The sequence below is a fragment of the Thrips palmi genome, unplaced genomic scaffold (assembly GCF_012932325.1).
Source record: "Thrips palmi isolate BJ-2018 unplaced genomic scaffold, TpBJ-2018v1 HiC_scaffold_4, whole genome shotgun sequence".
Classification (NCBI taxonomy): domain Eukaryota; kingdom Metazoa; phylum Arthropoda; class Insecta; order Thysanoptera; family Thripidae; genus Thrips; species Thrips palmi.
Genome location: NW_023144631.1, coordinates 14,735,536 through 14,753,382, shown reverse-complemented (window position 1 = coordinate 14,753,382; position 17,847 = coordinate 14,735,536). Strand labels below are relative to the sequence as shown.

Genomic DNA, 17,847 nt, shown 5'->3' with positions numbered 1-17,847 from the left:
ATTTCCAAAACTGTGCCGCAATCGGGTCCCCGTCACCGGCAACGTCCTCAAAACGATTAAATAGGCCTAAATTTAACAAAATCCACTCAATCTTCAAAAAAGGGGACCGACCGACTAAAAATTTTTTTTCGCTCCATCGGTAGGTCTGGTTGAGACATGTCCAAAACTGTGCCGCAATCGGGTCCCCGTCACCGGCCACATCATCAAAATCTATCGTCAATCATCATCAAGAATCTATATAGCCCCAATCCGACTGACTGACTGACTGACTCACTCACTCACTCACTCACTCATAGAAATGTTTGGGGTAAGGAGTGGTCGTAGAGACTTGCGGTTTTTTCCATTCACCTCTATCCTTGTCAAAGCAGTCTTCAATATTTTCCGGACCTTGTATGCACCCATTGACTGCCACAATAGCCAATGCAATACAAGCTATCTAAAAGTATCCTTATTACATGGTCAAAAGCGGATGAATGGACCTTTCAAAGGAGCAGGACATTTACTTCCTTAGAAAATTTGCCTTTGGTCACCACGGACTTACAGAAAATACTTCGGCACGCGCTCCACACATGCCGGTGTCTGGGGGCGGAGCCCCCAGCGAGCAGCGCGAGTTAAACTTCTATTTTTCGGATTAACTTTGTTATTAGACGTTAGTACCGAGCATGAGACGGAGCTGCGACAACGTCACCCACTGTTAAAAAAATTCTTAAATCTAATGCGTAATGACATTTTAATTTTAATAACCTTTTGAGGGGATGTGAAAAGTCATAAGGGTTTGTGAAGTTCAAGATAATTTCTTACATTTAAGGGAGTATGGGGCGATTTGTAACAGGGGCGATTCTTAACAAATGCGTTTATTAATGTAAGTGGAGGGAGTAGAGGAAAATCTGAGTATGGCCCCTCTTTCGCTTCAAGTACAGGGTCCTTGAACAATCGAAGCGGATGTGATCGGTGCTCAGGTATAGTTTTGGAGGGCGTCTGAAATATAGGGTACACCGAAATTTCGGCAAACAGGCAAATCTTTTATTTTGAGTTCTAGGAAGTTTCTGTCTGAGGCTATCCAGGTATGAATCACCATCGAAGTACCGTTGGGGCCTTGAAGCGTGACCCCTTTACAATGTAAACACGTGGCATAAGTTGCTTTTACTTTGTCCAGTGATAGTTAGGGACGGATTTCTTGCGTAACAGGCATTTGGGGTGATTCGTAACAGACCCGTATAAAAACAAGAATTTAAGTAGTTTTTGCTGTTAAATGCTTGAATTATTTCTCAAATCATCTGCTGTTTTATTCCAATACATTTTCACAGCTCGAAATGCATTTTAAAGCGAGTTATTCTACCCTTTCCTCTAAAATTGAAAAAAGTGAGGTTAGGATTGACATAGCTTATCAGTTAATGCTGAGTCGGTCAACGTCAGCTTGTAATGTAGATTTTTAGACGTCTGCACACTGTGGCAAAAAGCTACGGAGAATTCTGTAAACAGCTTGTGGTAATTCTCCGTAGCCCCCTTATCAATATTCTCCGTAGGCTCTTACAGTATTTTCCGTAGAACCGCACAGTATTCTCCGTAGGACCTTACAGTGATCTCCGTAAGACTATACAGTCTTCTAGGTCCTACGGAGAAGACTGTGCGGACTTACAGAGAATACTGTGCGGCCCTACGGAGAATACTGTAAGAGCCTACGCAGAATATTGATAGAGGGCTACGGAGAATCCTGGCAAAAAAATTAACAGAATTTTCCGTACCTTTTTGCCACAGTGCAGGACACCCGAAGAACAACTGGTGGAGGAGATAACATTCCCGACGATGTTTCATTTAATGTGTAGGATGTTATGAAAAGCCCCATGGCTGTTACAAATCACCCCATGCTAGGGCGATTCGTAACAGCATGCAAGGGTTTCGAAAACGTCTCAGATTTCAAAGATTACGGACTCCAGATTGGTCCAATGGAGCCGCACAGTCTAGATGAAGGGCCAGACTGCTCAACTGGCACACGTTTGACACCGATATGCAGAATGCTCTTAATTTTGCATAGAGAATTCCGAAATCTGTTACAAGTCGCCCCATACTCCCTTACCAAAACATTTCTGACGTTATGAAAATATTGGTAACTTTCAAAAACTTTATTAAAATTAAAAAAAAAACAGGATTATAAAATTTGAGATTGTTTGACAAATGCAATAATTTGTTTCTTAAAATTCAAAATTTATATATTCTCATCCTGCTCGTTGAAATTGTGATCATTGGACGCTTCACTACCAGTGTCCGTACTTAAAGTACAAATTCGGATGATCTTCGTCATGTGAAGTCGTGTTTGGAGGCCCTTAGATGAGCGCTTCCGCTGCCTAGCGGAGTCTCCGCCGAGAGGCTTGGTGTCATCCACATCCTAGAGCCCGCCTCGCAGAGCTCACTCGTGGCGCAGTTGGTAGCGTCGCGGTGCAGCAATTCGGGAATCATGAATCATACCCTGCAGGGTCCGAGACCGAGTCCCAACCACACTTCCAAGCAATTTCGGCAGTGATATCGATGTCTACTAACAAAAGTTCATCCGAAAAAAAAAAGTTTGATTGGGCTGGGTCTGTTTTTAAAATGAACCTATAGCTGCACTGTAACTTGTTTGCGTCACGCTTGGTAACAATACGGTGACGGTATCGCAGCTCTGCATTCTGCACGGTAGCGTCTACTAACAAAAGTTTATCCGAAAAAAAAAAGTTAGATTGGGCTGGGTCTGTTTTGAAAATGAAACTATAGCTGCACTGTTACTTGTTTGCGTCACGCTTGGTAACAATACGTTGACGGTATCGCAGCTCTGCCTTCTTCACGGTACTAACGTCTACGAACAAAAGTTCATCCGAAAAAAATTTTTTAATTGGGCTGGGTCTGTTTTTGAAATGAAACGATAACTGCACTGTCACTTGTCTGCGTGACGCTTGATAACGATACGGTGACGGTGTCGCAGGTCTCCCATCTGATCGGTACTAACGTCTACTAACAAAAGTTCATCCGAAAAAAAAAGTTTGATTGGGCTGGGTTTGTTTTGAGATAAAAATATAGCTGCACTGTCACATGTTTGCGTCACGCTTGTTAACAATACGGTAACTGTGTCGCAGCTCTCCCTTTTGATCGGTACTAACCTCTACTAACAAAAGTTCATCCGAAAAAAGAAGTTTAATTTGGCTGGGTCCGTTTTTTAGATGAAACTGTTGCTGCACTGTCACTGCACTGTCACTTGCGTCACGCTTGATAACGATACGGTGACGCTGTCGCAGCACTCCATGCTGCTCGGTACTAACGTCTACTAACAAAGTTCATACGAAAATAGAAGTTTGATTGGGCTGCGGACGTTTTTTAGACGAAACGATAGCTGCACTGTCACTTGCCTACTTGAGGTTTGATAACAATACGGTGACGGTGTCGCAGCTCCGTCTTATGCTCGGTTCTAACGTCTACTAACAAAGTTCATCCAAATTGTTAAGTATGATCTGGCTGGGTCCGTTTTTTAAATAAAACGATAGCTGCACCGTCAAGTGTTTACCTTAGATCGATTACGGTACGTGACAGTGCGGCAGCTTCGATTTTAGCTCGGTACTTACCTGTTCTTACGTGTTTTATTGTGTCAGAGTTGTTTTGGGTGAAATTGCTGAATATCACAGTGTCTAGTTTGCAAATATGCACTGTATATGTTTTTTGAAAAAAAAAAAAAAATGGAATGCATTTGGTACTATTGAACGTTTGCTGCAGTACTAACATCTACTAACGAAGTACTAACGTTGAGGCGCTTCTTTTTAATGCGGGCAAGTAACTAGCTGTGCCGCGGTTGAGACCTGTTCTTAGGGTCACCCAAGGTGGCCAAATTTGGTCAAGATCGGACCACGGGAAGTCCTCGGACGGACGCACGCACAGCTTCCATCTTACTATATGCCCGTCCCTCCAATATTTATTTTTTTTTACAAAAAGTACACGGTACGGGCCAAAAACTGCGCTAGGTAATTGAAATACCGCGTGTCACCTGAGCCAAGAACATACCTAATGAGCCTGCAAAATCTTAGCCAGATCGGCCGAGTCGTGAAGGAGGAGTAGTGCACCACGCGCAGACAGACGAAACTTTTCAACCCCGCTGGAGTAACGGGCTTCGTTATCGCTCAGCCAATTATATGTTGTGAATTTACGACGGAATAATTTCCAATCGTTTTTGGGATTGTATTGGTAAAATTAACAGAGCTGCTCCAATAAATTTACGAAGGTTTTATAAATATACGACGAGCTTCGTTCATTAACGAAAGAACCGTCGGCAACTTTTTTTGCCGAAGGATCCGTTGTTCATTCCGAGCATTAATTTTTACAGTGCACCACTTAAGAGGGCCGCATAAACTCTTCTCGATCGCCACAGGATTTTGGCACACAATTAAACAGAACAGTAGACTGTAACAGCTACAGTGCGGATAGTAACCGATCATGTTCACACACTGTCCCAAGAACCGGTTCAGTCAAACACCTTCAATCACAAAATGCTCGCACCAAAAAGAAACGCGTCACTCCTCCATGAGAGAGAAAAAGGGGGGGGAGAGGCGTTTGCCTCATGACGTCAGGCGTGTTGTTTGTACCTGCGGAGGAGGGGGACTTGGCTGGACAGATGGTTCCACGGGGAAGTGGGCAGGAGGGGGGGTTAGTGCTCTGTCGCACACTCACGGCCACGGCGAGACTTCTCTGGGTTGTCTTGCCGGTCCGGTTTAGTCGACGATCTTGTCTCAACATGGTCGGATTGGCAGCCCTCTTGGGCGTGTTGGTCGCCACTCTTGCCGTCCCGTCACTACAGCAAGAAGCAGGTAAGAGCGTGTCTGCTGCAAACTCAACACGGCTGGACTTCGCGAATCCTCAGGGCCTTAGGGTACGTTTTATGTGCCGAGGGGTCTGATTTTTCACTTCTGCAACCCGGAGATAAACAAATTTTGACTCATGGGTCAGATCGTAATGGCCACGGACCCGTGATGGATGCAACATTTTGTGTGCCCGTGGATTCGGTACTATTGATGCCAAACCTTCATGTCGCTGTTTTCTACGGCCCTCGACGCAACATTTTCAAACCCATGTGAACTAAACTTCGGCCCCTAGGGCGTGCGCGTGGGTAGAGAAATCACAGACCACAGACCCCTCTGCGGCGCGGCTGCTCTGTGGCCCATCCCGGAGATTTGCACACCCACGACGGGTCACAAACTTCCTTTCGTGTAGGGGGGGGGGGGGGGGGGGGCAGTCGGCAGGAGCGCGTCGGGCGAGGCCAAATTGGCCAAGTTGCAGACAGCGCATTACACTTTTTCTGTATGCATACAGTCAAGAAATTTATAAAACCAATCTGAAAGTTTAAACGAATACAGCACAAACATATGAGTAACAGCCAGGTCATTTCCTAAGAGAAAGTTTACTTACATCATTGTAAAATTCTGATAGATGCCAAATGTTACTTTTGGACGAATCTTCAGCACTGCGTTGGGGTGCTCCTTGGCTACCGGGAACCCGTCAGGGGTCGCCGTCGGACCACCGGTGTTCCCAGGATGCCGACGAACGTCAGGCTCGCCGGAACGCCGTGTGCCTGTACGATTGATTGGTAAAATGGAAAAAAAAATGAGAAAGCTCAATTGAATAGCACTTAACAAGTTGCAAGTGAATAAATATAGTAAACAAATTTTGGTGAAAATATCAAACGGCTGGCTTAGTAGTAGGTTCCTTGTACGAATCAATTGATTCTGAGTCCGAGGCCTCCGCAGACGTGATTCTGTTGCATGGCTCATTCCTCAGTTCGTAGCCAATGTTGACAAGATCTGGAAAAAAAAGGAAAAACAGATATGTTTAAACCATGATTTTTTTTAGCAGATGATACCTTTAGTAACGACTTAAACATTAACGTACCTAGAACACTACAAGACACTTAAAGGTGTCAGCTAGCTTTTACTCGAGAGTCCAGAAACCAAGGCTGTATCCTAACAATAATAGGGGCTGGCTGGTGGGGCGGGCTGGTGAGTGAATGCGTGAAGCTCAGCCTTCGCGACGCATCGACAAGCCCTTCCCCGGGTACAGCGGCACCGGGCGTAAACAATGGCACTTCCTTCTCGCGCGCGACGGAACATTGACAATCCCTCCCCGGTACAGCACCAGCGGCACCGCGCCTAAACAATGACACCCCCTCACGGTCTATCTACACGATACGCCAGCCACACCGCCTTCCTCGCGAGGCGAAGGAGGAAGGGAGAGGGGCCAAAACTAGACACACGACACCACCAGACAAGTGTCATCTGCTTTCATTAACGTTCGTTGAATGAGATTTTTGTTGCAAAAGTGATAAGAATAAGAATGCTACGAGGGGGTATTCACTGCTGTAATAGTCTGTTCACCTTGGCCGTAATAATGCCTGTAATAATGGGTAATAACGCGTAATAATGTGTAATAATGTAAAATAATGTAAAATAATGTAGAATAATGTAAAATAATGTGTAATAATGTGCAATAACGTGTAATAACACGTAATAATGCGTAATGTACGCATTTTGTACTGAAATTTTGGCACATATTGGCTACAAAATGGAAGTGGTCTTAATTTGCTACTCTGTGCAGCAATATTTTCTACCCTTCCGGTGGTCCCGCCATCCTTTCTGTCTTCCCCCGTCTTCCCCTACCCTTCCCTACCCCTTCCCCCCACTCCCCGATGTTCATGTTGGCGGGAAACGGCACGGTGGAGTGGCTGATTTCATGAGGCTGCGCACACTTGGATCAGAGCAAGAAAGGTTGCCAAGAATATTTGCCGCTGCGGGAAAGCTAAAAAAAAAAAAAAAAAAAAAAAACTTCTCAAGGAAACAAAGAGAAAGCTCATAGAAAAGCTGAGTGAGGGGTTTACTGGGCATGGCTCACATGATATACGCACACTTGGCCGAAATTACCCCACAATTACTAATTCCTCATTTTTCTACCAAATGTGCCAAAATAGACGTATTTTCAGCTGATTTAACACGCTTGACCGAAATATTTCGATGAACTGTGCACAATAGGCTCAGAGCTAGATGAAATTTGCGCTCGTTTGACCGAAAATGAACCTGCTTCACACTTTCGTACTTAGAGTTTCTTTTAAATTCCAATTACATGTCGATGAGACGTGCAAAACTACCAAGTTAATATCAGTGTTTAATTTTAAATGAAAAATGTTACTTTATGTTCATTGTGTCAGACATGTAAAAAGCCAGGGACTATCCTGCTCGATTGACCGAAATTAAATCATTTAATAAATAAATAAAATAGAGAATTTAAAAAAATGTATTTTAAAATATTGTATTTTATTAAATATTTTATTTTGGAATGCGTGCTATTTTATCCAGGAGCACACCTAGAGTGCTTGGAGTGGCTCTCTAGGCACACCCCACTGGAAGTACCTCTGCAGGATGCTCATTTTCGCATACCACCGTGTGGGGTGTATGAGAAGTTTACTGCACCGCTACACGGTGCGCGTAATCTCTCGTAGAAGCCACCGTAGCCTCGCTAAAGGTGAGCCACTTCAATTCTACAATTTGGCATAGACTATTAACTGTGAAACCGTCCACCTTGCGGGGGCTGAGGGGGTTGGTGCGGGTGTAGTGGGACAGAGCACAGTTTCAGAAGCAGCAAAACGTTAGGAGAAAACGCCTCTACTTTTTTAGTCGCTTCATTGCCTCCAAAGAATTCACGTCCAAACTTGGAGGTAGTTCCAAACCGTGCAAACGGCGCCGCCCTTCTCGGGGAGAGTCGGCGGGTGGTGGCCGACGGCCGGCAGTTGGCAGCGAATGGCATGGGTGCCCCATGGCATAGCTTTTACGCCGAGGCAAAGGGACTTGGCAAAAGTGTGACGGAAATCCAGTGCGACGGAGTGCGACAGCCGAGAAACCCAAGAAAGATGACCGCGCGCGGGGGAAGTCCGGCAGTAAGGCAGCGCGGCTTGCCGTCCGCCCGAGGACGCGCACGTGGTAAAGTCGCAAAGCCCGAGTGCACTCCAAATCCAGTGGCAAGTTTCCTCGCCACTGGAGTGGCGTCTTTTCCAAAGCGCCAAGATTTGGCGTTCCCATCCCTGGTTTCCGGATTCCACGCCAAATTTTGGCGCTCCACAGAGAGCGCCAAAATTTGGCGTTCCATTCCCCAGGGCACCACAGACCAGAACGCCAAAATTTGGCGCTGCAAAAGAAATGGAATAATTTGGCTTGGAAAGCAATACCCGTTCACAGAAAAATAAATGTGCATACAATAGTTTTCAGTGCTTAGGATCCCTAGTTCAAATCACAGCAATTATACTATGAAAAGTAGAACTGGACCAGTAAAATACAAGACCTGCATCTGTATTTTCAGGTTACGTGTCAATGCCGCTGACCAATTATTGAATCACTTTGGTTTGGCCAGCGATTCCTGAGACACTGGGAAAATGGTACTCACATCAACACAAAACGCTGGATATCACTGAGTCACTCTCTCTTGATAAGGGGTTGACACAGCAAGGGGTCTCAGTCCATTCTCAAACCAGGAAGACTTGAGCTAGCCTCAGAGCCCTAGCCTGGCCCTGGCCCTGCCTCGCCACGCCGCTCCCTCTTCAAGATCTTCCACAGCACAACACTTGAATAGTTTTGAAATGGCCCGAGAGCACTCAGGCCTTTTGAAAGTACTGCGACACGATAAAACATGACAGACATAGACTATCGTTGACCGTAGCGAACGAAATGCACACAAAAGTAACAATTTGAATGTTTCGTTTGTCTAAGAGGAGTAGCCATGTTTACTGTTTTTATTGTTAAGCTTTTGTTGATTGCATATGCGCACCAACCTGTTGAGTGCGAATAACATTGGAGTGCAAATAACATTTCGAGTGCAAATAACATGTTATTCGCACCGTCGAGTGCAAATAACATATTGAGTGCGAATAACATGTTATTCGCACTCAACAGGTTGGTGCGCATAAGCAATCAACAAAAGCTTAACAATAAAAACAGTAAACATGGCTACTCCTCTTAGACAAACGAAACATTCAAATTGTTACTTTTGTGTGCATTTCGTTCGCTACGGTCAACGATAGTCTATGTCTGTCATGTTTTATCGTGTCGCAGTACTTTCAAAAGGCCTGAGTGCTCTCGGGCCATTTCAAAACTATTCAAGTGTTGTGCTGTGGAAGATCTTGAAGAGGGAGCGGCGTGGCGAGGCAGGGCCAGGGCCAGGCTAGGGCTCTGAGGCTAGCTCAAGTCTTCCTGGTTTGAGAATGGACTGAGACCCCTTGCTGTGTCAACCCCTTATCAAGAGAGAGTGACTCAGTGATATCCAGCGTTTTGTGTTGATGTGAGTACCATTTTCCCAGTGTCTCAGGAATCGCTGGCCAAACCAAAGTGATTCAATAATTGGTCAGCGGCATTGACACGTAACCTGAAAATACAGATGCAGGTCTTGTATTTTACTGGTCCAGTTCTACTTTTCATAGTATAATTGCTGTGATTTGATCTAGGGATCCTAAGCACTGAAAACTATTGTATGCACATTTATTTTTCTGTGAACGGGTATTGCTTTCCAAGCCAAATTATTCCATTTCTTTTGCAGCGCCAAATTTTGGCGTTCTGGTCTGTGGTGCTCTGGGGAATGGAACGCCAAATTTTGGCGCTCTCTGTGGAGCGCCAAAATTTGGCGTGGAATCCGGAAACCAGGGATGGGAACGCCAAATCTTGGCGCTTTGGAAAAGACGCCACTCCAGTGGCGAGGAAACTTGCCACTGGATTTGGAGTGTGTCTCGACGTGGTCCTTGCTTTAGGCATCCACGCAGCTCGCCCCGCCAAGGCCGTGTCGTCGAGGGGTACCTCACTTCGTCTAGTCAGTGTACACCCCTGACTCCAGTCACTGCCTTGTTTCAGTCTAGTCACTGAAAAAGTCGGCAAAACCACGTAAATTTGTCCCAATTTTAGTATTTTTGCAACGCATTTCGTGATATTTTCAGTCTAGTCAAAGTGGAAATTGTGTATAGTCACCAGTCAGTGTACACCTGTTTTCGAAGTGAGGTACCCCTCGCGTGTCGTGCACCTCGGTGTCGGAGAACCGATGCGACACGCACTAGGCACCTCTCGAGGGAAACTCCGCGGCCCGGCGGCGGGAGGGTCGCCGTCGTGGACTCCGAGGCCGGGTAGCCAGGACACTCCACGTAGATTCACTTTGGCCGCACTGGGTCCCGACTGTGCCCTTGCCTCTGAGACTTTGCTGCTCTGACGTGGTGGCCGTCGGAATCTTCTGTCACCCCAGCTTTGGCTTCATGCCTTACCGATATCCTTGCAGGCGTCCGGGACGCGGCACATCAAGGCGTCGTCGCCGAGGCCACGGTGTGGCTGTCGGCGGCGGCGGCGTCTGGTGCGCGCTCTACCATCCTCTTAGCAACCATGCGTCGACTTTTTAGCAGATGATACGTTCACGTATCAGCGTGCTTGTACTCTCGTGCAGAGAGTACCGAGTTTCCAGCTAGCCAGGCAGGACTTGCCTCGTTGCCTGACTAGCAAGCCTAGAAGAGGCCGAGCGCCTCGCTGGCAAGGCAGCGGCTGGCTGGCCTGCCTAGAAGATTATGAGTGGAGGGCCCGCAGCGTGCCGCGCCCGCGCCGTCGCGCCGCACCGTCGCGCACCGCACCGTCGCGCGCCGCACCATGAATCGGGGCGCCTGCGGGGGGCTCGGGTTGCGCGCGCGGCGTATAACCTCGACACCCAGCTCTCTAGTACTCATGAAGTGCGTCCCTCGCGTTGCGCGTCGTCACGAGACGCTGCTAGCACGCATCGCGTAGCTGCCCCCCTCGCCCATTCCCTTGCCGAGACGCCACGTCCCGCCGCACCCCGCCACACCCCGCAGCAGTCTACACACACACGCACTTGAGCCTTGAGTGCGTAGAACGCATAGTGCAGCGCACCCCCGAACCCCTGCCCCTCTCGAGAAGCGGCGCGTCGGCAGTCGGCAGTGTGCGCCACTCTTGCTTATCTATCTTGAGGTCGGGTTCGGGTGGCGCGCCGGCCGGCTGGCCCCGCTTGGAGATGTGGCTGACACGCCGCGTGCCGCAAGGCGCCTTGCCCTTGGAGTAATACTGTTAGGGAGTCCTAACTAGAGCTGCACCTTTCTGTTTGCCAACGCCCTGAAGGCTTGATTTTCAACTTAGAGACTTTCCCAATAGCTCATCTTGTCACAAAAAGAGTGAGGATTTACGGGATGCAAACAGATTGGAGCTAACCCATACCGTTCCGGAGTTCAGGGCGTTTCTGTGCGTGGTACTAGGTGTCCGGCGAATCGTAGAGAGAGAAAGAGATAGTTTCTGAACTTTGCCACCATATAGCTCCTGACTGGGGCAACTTAGAAAGATCTGGTTTTGAAAAATGGATTTAGAAGGCGAAGGAGATGGACGGGATGTAATCAGCATCGATGAATTCGGTCGGTTTCATGGAGTGCCTTTCCGACCGGGTGGTTTTCTCTCTCTAGCATTCGTCAGGACAGCTCGGCCCACCGCCGCGCCAGTTAGGACTCCCCACAGTATTACTCCAAGCCTTGCCCTAGTACCGAGCACAACTTTTACGGGTATTGAGTATTTATGTGATTAGCCACCAAATTGTGCATCCTCGCGTTGAAACAACGAAAATGATACCCAACACAAGTGGTATCGGACATATGAGTGCCCCACCGTCATTGCGAACATGTTTAACACAAAACAATGGCACGTTAGGATATTCAAAAGTTATACTAAGATTGACATTTCCATGAATTACCATGTGTAACAAATTTGTCTAAAAAAGAGTTCCGAGTGTTTACTCTTTGAAATAAATTGACAAAATGTCACATTCATACATTGAAATAAACATTCTCATAAGTATCATCTGCTTTCACGTTAGCGTTAGCGTTAACGTTTTTAGCAGATGATACGTTCACGTATCAGCGTGCTTGTACTCTCGTGCAGAGAGTACCGAGTTTCCGGCTAGCCAGGCAGCAGTTGCCTCGTTGCCTGCCTAGCAAGCCTAGAAGAGACCGCGCGCCTCGCCGGCAAGGCAGCGGCTGGCTGGCCTGCCTAGAAGATTATGAGCGGAGGGCCCTCAGCGTGCCGCGCCGTCGTGCCGTCGCGCGCCGCACCATGAATCGGGGCGCCTGCGGGGGCTCGGGTTGCGCGCGCGGCGTATAACCTCGACACCCAGCTCTCTAGTACTCATGAAGTGCGTCCCTCGCGTTGCGCTGTGCCGCTCCCCTTCCTCTCGTCACGAGACACTGCTATAGCACGCATCGCGCAGCTGGCCCCCGCGCCCCATCCTCTGCCGAGACGCCACGTCCCGACGCGCCCCGCCACACCCCGCAGCAGTCTACACACACACGCACTTGAGCCTTGAGTGCATAGAACGCATAGTGCAGCCCCCCCCCCCCCCCCCCGAACTCCTCGAACCCCTGCCCCTCTCGAGAAGCGGCGCGTCGGCAGTCGGCAGTGTGCGCCACTCTTGCTTATCTATCTTGAGGTCGGGTTCGGGTGGCGCGCCTGCAGGCCGGTCCCGCTTGGAGATGTGGCTGACACGCCGCGTGCCGCAAGGCGCCTTGCCCTAGTACCGAACACAACTTTTACGGGTATTGAGTATTTATGTGATTAGCCACCAAATTGTGCATCCTCGCGTTGAAACAACGAAAATGATACCCAACACAAGTGGTATCGGAGTGTCCCACCGTCATTGCGAACATGTTTAACACAAAACAATGGCACGTTAGGATATTCAAAAGTTATACTAAAACTGACATTTTCATGAATTACCATGTGTAAGAAATTAAAAAAAAAAAGAGTTCCGAGTGTTTACTCTTTGAAAGAAATTGACAAAATGTCACATTCATACATTTCAATAAACATACTCATAAGTATCATCTGCTTTCACGTTAGCGTTAGCGTTAACGTTTTTTTAGCAGATGATACGTTCACGTATCAGCGTGCTTGTACTCTCGTGCAGAGAGTACCGAGTTTCCGGCTAGCCAGGCAGCAGTTGCCTCGTTGCCTGACTAGCAAGCCTAGAAGAGGCCGAGCGCCTCGCTGGCAAGGCAGCGGCTGGCTGGCCTGCCTAGAAGATTATGAGCGGAGGGCCCGCAGTCTGCCGCGCCGCGCCGTGCCGCGCGCCGCACCATGAATCGGGGCGCCTGCGGGGGCTCAGGTTGCGCGCGCGGCATATAACCTCGGGCGTATAAACCCAGCTATCTAGTACTCATGAAGTGCCTCCCTCACGTTGCGCGGTGCCGCTCCCCTTCCTCTCGTCACGAGACGCTGCTACGCATCGCGCAGCTGCCCCCCGCGCCTCTTCCTCTGCCGAGACGCCACGTCCCGCCGCGCCCCGCCACACCCCGCAACTGTCCACACACACACACACACACACACACACACACACACTTGAACCTTGAGTGCGTAGAACGCATAGTGCAGCGCCCCCTCGAACCCCTGCCCCTCTCGAGAAGCGGCGCGCCGGCTGTCGGCTGTGTGCACCACTCTTGCTTATCTATCTTGAGGTCGGGTTCGGGTGGCGCGCCGGCCCACAGTGTGACGGATGCCCCAAAACGGGGACAAAATTCATTTTTTCAAGTATGAGGTGCAGAGAAAGTGACTAGCGCATGTTGTAGACAAGAGACTAATCTGCAAAACGCCGTTTGAATTTTGTCGATGCTCCCAACAGGAGAGCGTAGCCGTGGCTTCGAAATCAGCGCTTTGAGAGCGCTGCCGGGGCGAGCTCGCCAGCAGTGTAACATTGCTCGTATTTGAGACTGCGTACAGGGAAAACGAATCAAGCTAGCAGCAAACTGGGTAGTGTACCGGAAAGGGTGTTTCATTCTCTTCAATTTGGCTGTATAGAACAGCCATCATTGCCTCAACATCGCTTGAAAATCGCGTCCATACAATATGATAGAAAAACGACAAAAGTTATAAGAAGTTGCAATTTCTCTTTGAGTTTCAAACCGAGTCCCGCCGAGTCCCGCGGTAATTTTGGTGTTTACTTGAAGATTAGACCTTCCTCTACAGGAACAAGTTGAGTTTGGGCGCTAATATGCGCTACCCGACGCTCCGGGAGCATTTAAATATAGGACATGGCAGCGTGTCGCTGTCTAAGGTGAGGCGTTCTAACGCTATCAGACACGTTCACCACACCCCTGGCGCCATGAAATAAATGTTTGACTTTTCTAAACTAATAGCCACGCCCAAAAGCAAGGGAATTCTCCGAAAAATATCAATTTTTCGAGATTCCTTACCTCAAATTTATCTAGATCTAACGACTACAGCAAGTAAAAGTGTACGTCGTGCTATGTCAAAACTGTGTGCTCCTGATGAAAACTACTTTTATATTCGACTTCAGTGACCTCAATATTGTGTGTAGACTAAATTTTGAAAATATACACTCAAAAATATTTTTTTTAAGTGTGATATTTAGAAAATAACACTTTGTACAGCAATATTGATTCTTAATTCTTGTTCAGCGCTCTTCAAAACCCTGGTATACAAATTTGGGTGTAAATTGATCAAACGGTTTCATGTTTATTAATTTTGTCCTCTTTTTGGGGAATCCGTCACACTGTGCGGCCGGCCGGCCCCGCTTGGAGATGTGGCTGACACGCCGCGTGCCGCAAGGCGCCTTGGCCTAGTACCGAACACAACTTTTACGGGTATTGAGTATTTTATGTGATTAGCCACCAAATTGTGCATCCTCGCGTTGAAACAACGAAAATGATACCCAACACAAGTGGTATCGGACATGAGTGTCCCACCGTCATTGCGAACATGTTTAACACAAAACAATGGCACGTTAGGATATTCAAAAGTTATACTAAAATTGACATTTTCATGAATTACCTTGTGTAAGAAATTTGTCAAAAAAGGAGTTCCGAGTGTTTACTCTTTGAAAGAAATTGACAAAATGTCACATTCATACATTTCAATAAACATTCTCTTAAGTATCATCTGCTTTCACGTTAGCGTTAGCGTTAACGTTTTTTTCTTTGGCTGAAACGGCCCATCGTATCGGACATCCAAAACAGCTTTTGTGTCACTTGGACCACCGAGGTAAAATCGGCTTTCTCCATACGGTCCATCGTATCGGGTACTCTAAATGTCTTACAATGAAATTTGACCTATGTTATTCGTATGTTACAGTGAATTCGGCGCAAGCATAATACGAAGCAATATTCCTTCGTAATAGGGTAAGGTGCCCAGTGATGGCCACTTTTAGCGCACTGATGCGCCTTTAACCCCTTTACTAAGCGTCCCGCACGTCGTACCGGTATGAAAATTTCCAGAAACATAAAAGAAGGATAGAGTAAAGGTTCCCAAGGGTAGAAACCAGCAAAATAAAATTTATTCTTTGAGAAAAAATTAACCAAACTATCAGTACAGTTTGCCCAGTAATGGCCACCTTTTGCCCAGTGATAGCCAGGGTCCCGGCCCAGTGATGGCCACACTAGGGTTTGAGCGCTTTGTTTTCGTTTTTGACAGTTATTGAACCCAATTTCAGCTGGTTTGCACCTTGTTCGAAGCTACAGGGGTCACTGTGTCTTAGGAAACGGAAATCAGTGTAACCCTGGGAACCTACCCTGGGAATCTACTTGTGTTTATACCATAAATATAGAATTAAAGTTAAAATTTCAAGTTTGCGATAGAAAAGATTTGGTTTCCGAAATGATTTGATCTCGAGAAGGTGAACATGTAATGTTAAGCATGTTATAGGTACAGACTTCAAATTCAAAGGTTTATCGGTGTCCAAAGTGGAAAAAGGTACAAAATGCATCTTTTTTCCTGTTTCAAGGCCGATAACTTCTGAAAATCAAGCCTGAACCTAAAACATGCTTAACATTTTTTGTTCATCTTGTTGAGGTGAACGCGTTTCTGAAATCGAATTGTTTCTATCGCATATTTAAAATTTTGACTTAAAAACAAAACTTATTGTACGTACGGAGTCTAAACAGTTTCCATGGTACCGTGAATTCAGGTCCCCATGAGGCAGGCGGAGTGAGATGCCAGGTCAAAACCAAGATATTTCAGGCAACAAACTAGATGGACATGCACGGCGTCGCATCGCTCGTTGCAAAGTCTGCCTCAAAACACTAGTGTGGCCATCACTGGCTGTGCACTGTTTTGCCTGCCCAGTACTGGCCACCACCCCTTTTCCCTCAAATGTAACGAAATTTCAAAAAAACTTGCATGTTATGGTTAACTTGCCCTCTTTCGATTCTTCTGACGTGATGTTTCTCTTGCACGGACCTCGTATTCACAAATGACAAGCGACGCCGTTAAAGCCTGCGCTAATCTGGGCCGGTAAGGAAAGCAACGTTCGACCGGCCGAGAACGCAGTGTTCAGCGCGCTGCGCCCGTGCGGCCGTCCCTAACACTAAAAAGCTGAAATTTTTTCGGCGTTGTGTTGTCAATATGTGACAGTACAAAACCTCAAAAGCTCAATTCTTTAACTAATCTCGCCTGGTGGGAAAGTCAGCGCAAAGTGTGAAGTGGCCATCACTGGTACCCTGGCCATCACTGGGCACGTTACCCTACGAATCTTTTTAGCTATTTATTGCAAGATACAAAGAAAAACCTTCGTAATACGAAGAAAAACCGCCTTCGTATTATGCTTGCGCCATTTCCTTCGTATTATAGGAAATTCCCTCGTAAGATATTTAGAGTGTACCGCGCATTCACAGCAAGTTTCCAAGGTCACGGTGCGCCTGGTGGCCGCGGCGGTGTCGTTGTGCACCTTGCCGAGACCTCGGCGTCGGCACGGGTCCCCGGCGCTTGGGCACTCGCTCGCGGACTACGGCGCGTTGACGCGCACTCTAGGCGGGAACCGCGCTCTCCTTGACGGGGCGGTGAAGGTTGGTAGTGACACACAGCCGGACACGTCAAAACGAACACGTCCGGGGGTTGTGCTTGCTGTCGTTCCGCGTGCGCGGCGTGGAGCTGTGCGCCCGGAGGACCAGCGTCGTTGCGGTCCTCGCTGCACGATGCTCGACGATCCGACCAAAGCCGTGCTCTAGGTGGGACACCGTCGTGGTCCCCGCTGCAGGGAGCCAGCTAGTGCGACATCGCTTCGCAGTAAGCCTTATGTGGGGCGTGCATAGCGGAGCGAGCAATGGGCGCATCGGGGGCGGTTTACCTTGGTTACAGCACAGACGGATCGAGTGTGGTCGGGAGCGGAGGCCGCGTGCGAAGTAGCGACACGACACAAAGTGTGACGTGCACGCGGTGGGACTCACCTGGACTCCGATTCATCAACGCACCGCGAACCCCCGAGGCGACCAGCCCTCCGGTGTGTCGAAGGGCTGGCGTAGCCCAGGCGCTCGAAGTCAGAGCGCAGCGAGAGGAGTGTCCCTACCTGTGCCACTTCTACCATGCTCCCCACTGACGCACAAGGGAGGAGAAGGGCTGTACTCAACAACTCAGTCATGGCAAGGCTACAATAATGAAAACTGATGCGCGCACCGCACGCACGCTGCTGCACAGAATTAACCTCGCCGCCAGAGTGGTTGGCGATGATGGTCTACTGCGTCAGCGCCAAGCTCATCTCTGGTTGCACTCGCGATACTGCTGGACACCCCACTCTCCGCGACAAAGCCCTACGCGGTCCACGTCACAGACCAGGACGGGTCCAGCGGAGCGTTGACGGTCACCCATTCACAATGTGGTGCTTATTCTTGGTTAAAACATTATAAGTGTGGCAAACAGTCCCCAAGATGCGCCGGAACCTGCACCATACAAAGGGATCGAACCCTTATAATGACCAGAACGGGCGCAGTTGGCACTCAGACAATGAGACCCCCTGAAAAGAGTCGGCTGTTACAGGTTTTCTTTG

The 17,847-nt window shown here is 48.2% G+C and overlaps 1 protein-coding gene across 1 annotated transcript in view; it reads left to right on the top strand.

Moving 5' to 3' along the window:
* Nucleotides 1-4,706: 4,706 nt before the first annotated feature.
* The window catches only part of LOC117649170, an 88,804-nt gene continuing 75,663 nt past the window's right edge, over nt 4,707-17,847 (top strand). Inside the window, exon 1 of the mRNA XM_034391657.1 lies at nt 4,707-4,826. Within this exon, the coding sequence (XP_034247548.1) occupies nt 4,754-4,826 (73 nt within the window). The 5' untranslated portion in view covers nt 4,707-4,753. The remainder of the gene's footprint in view (nt 4,827-17,847) is intronic.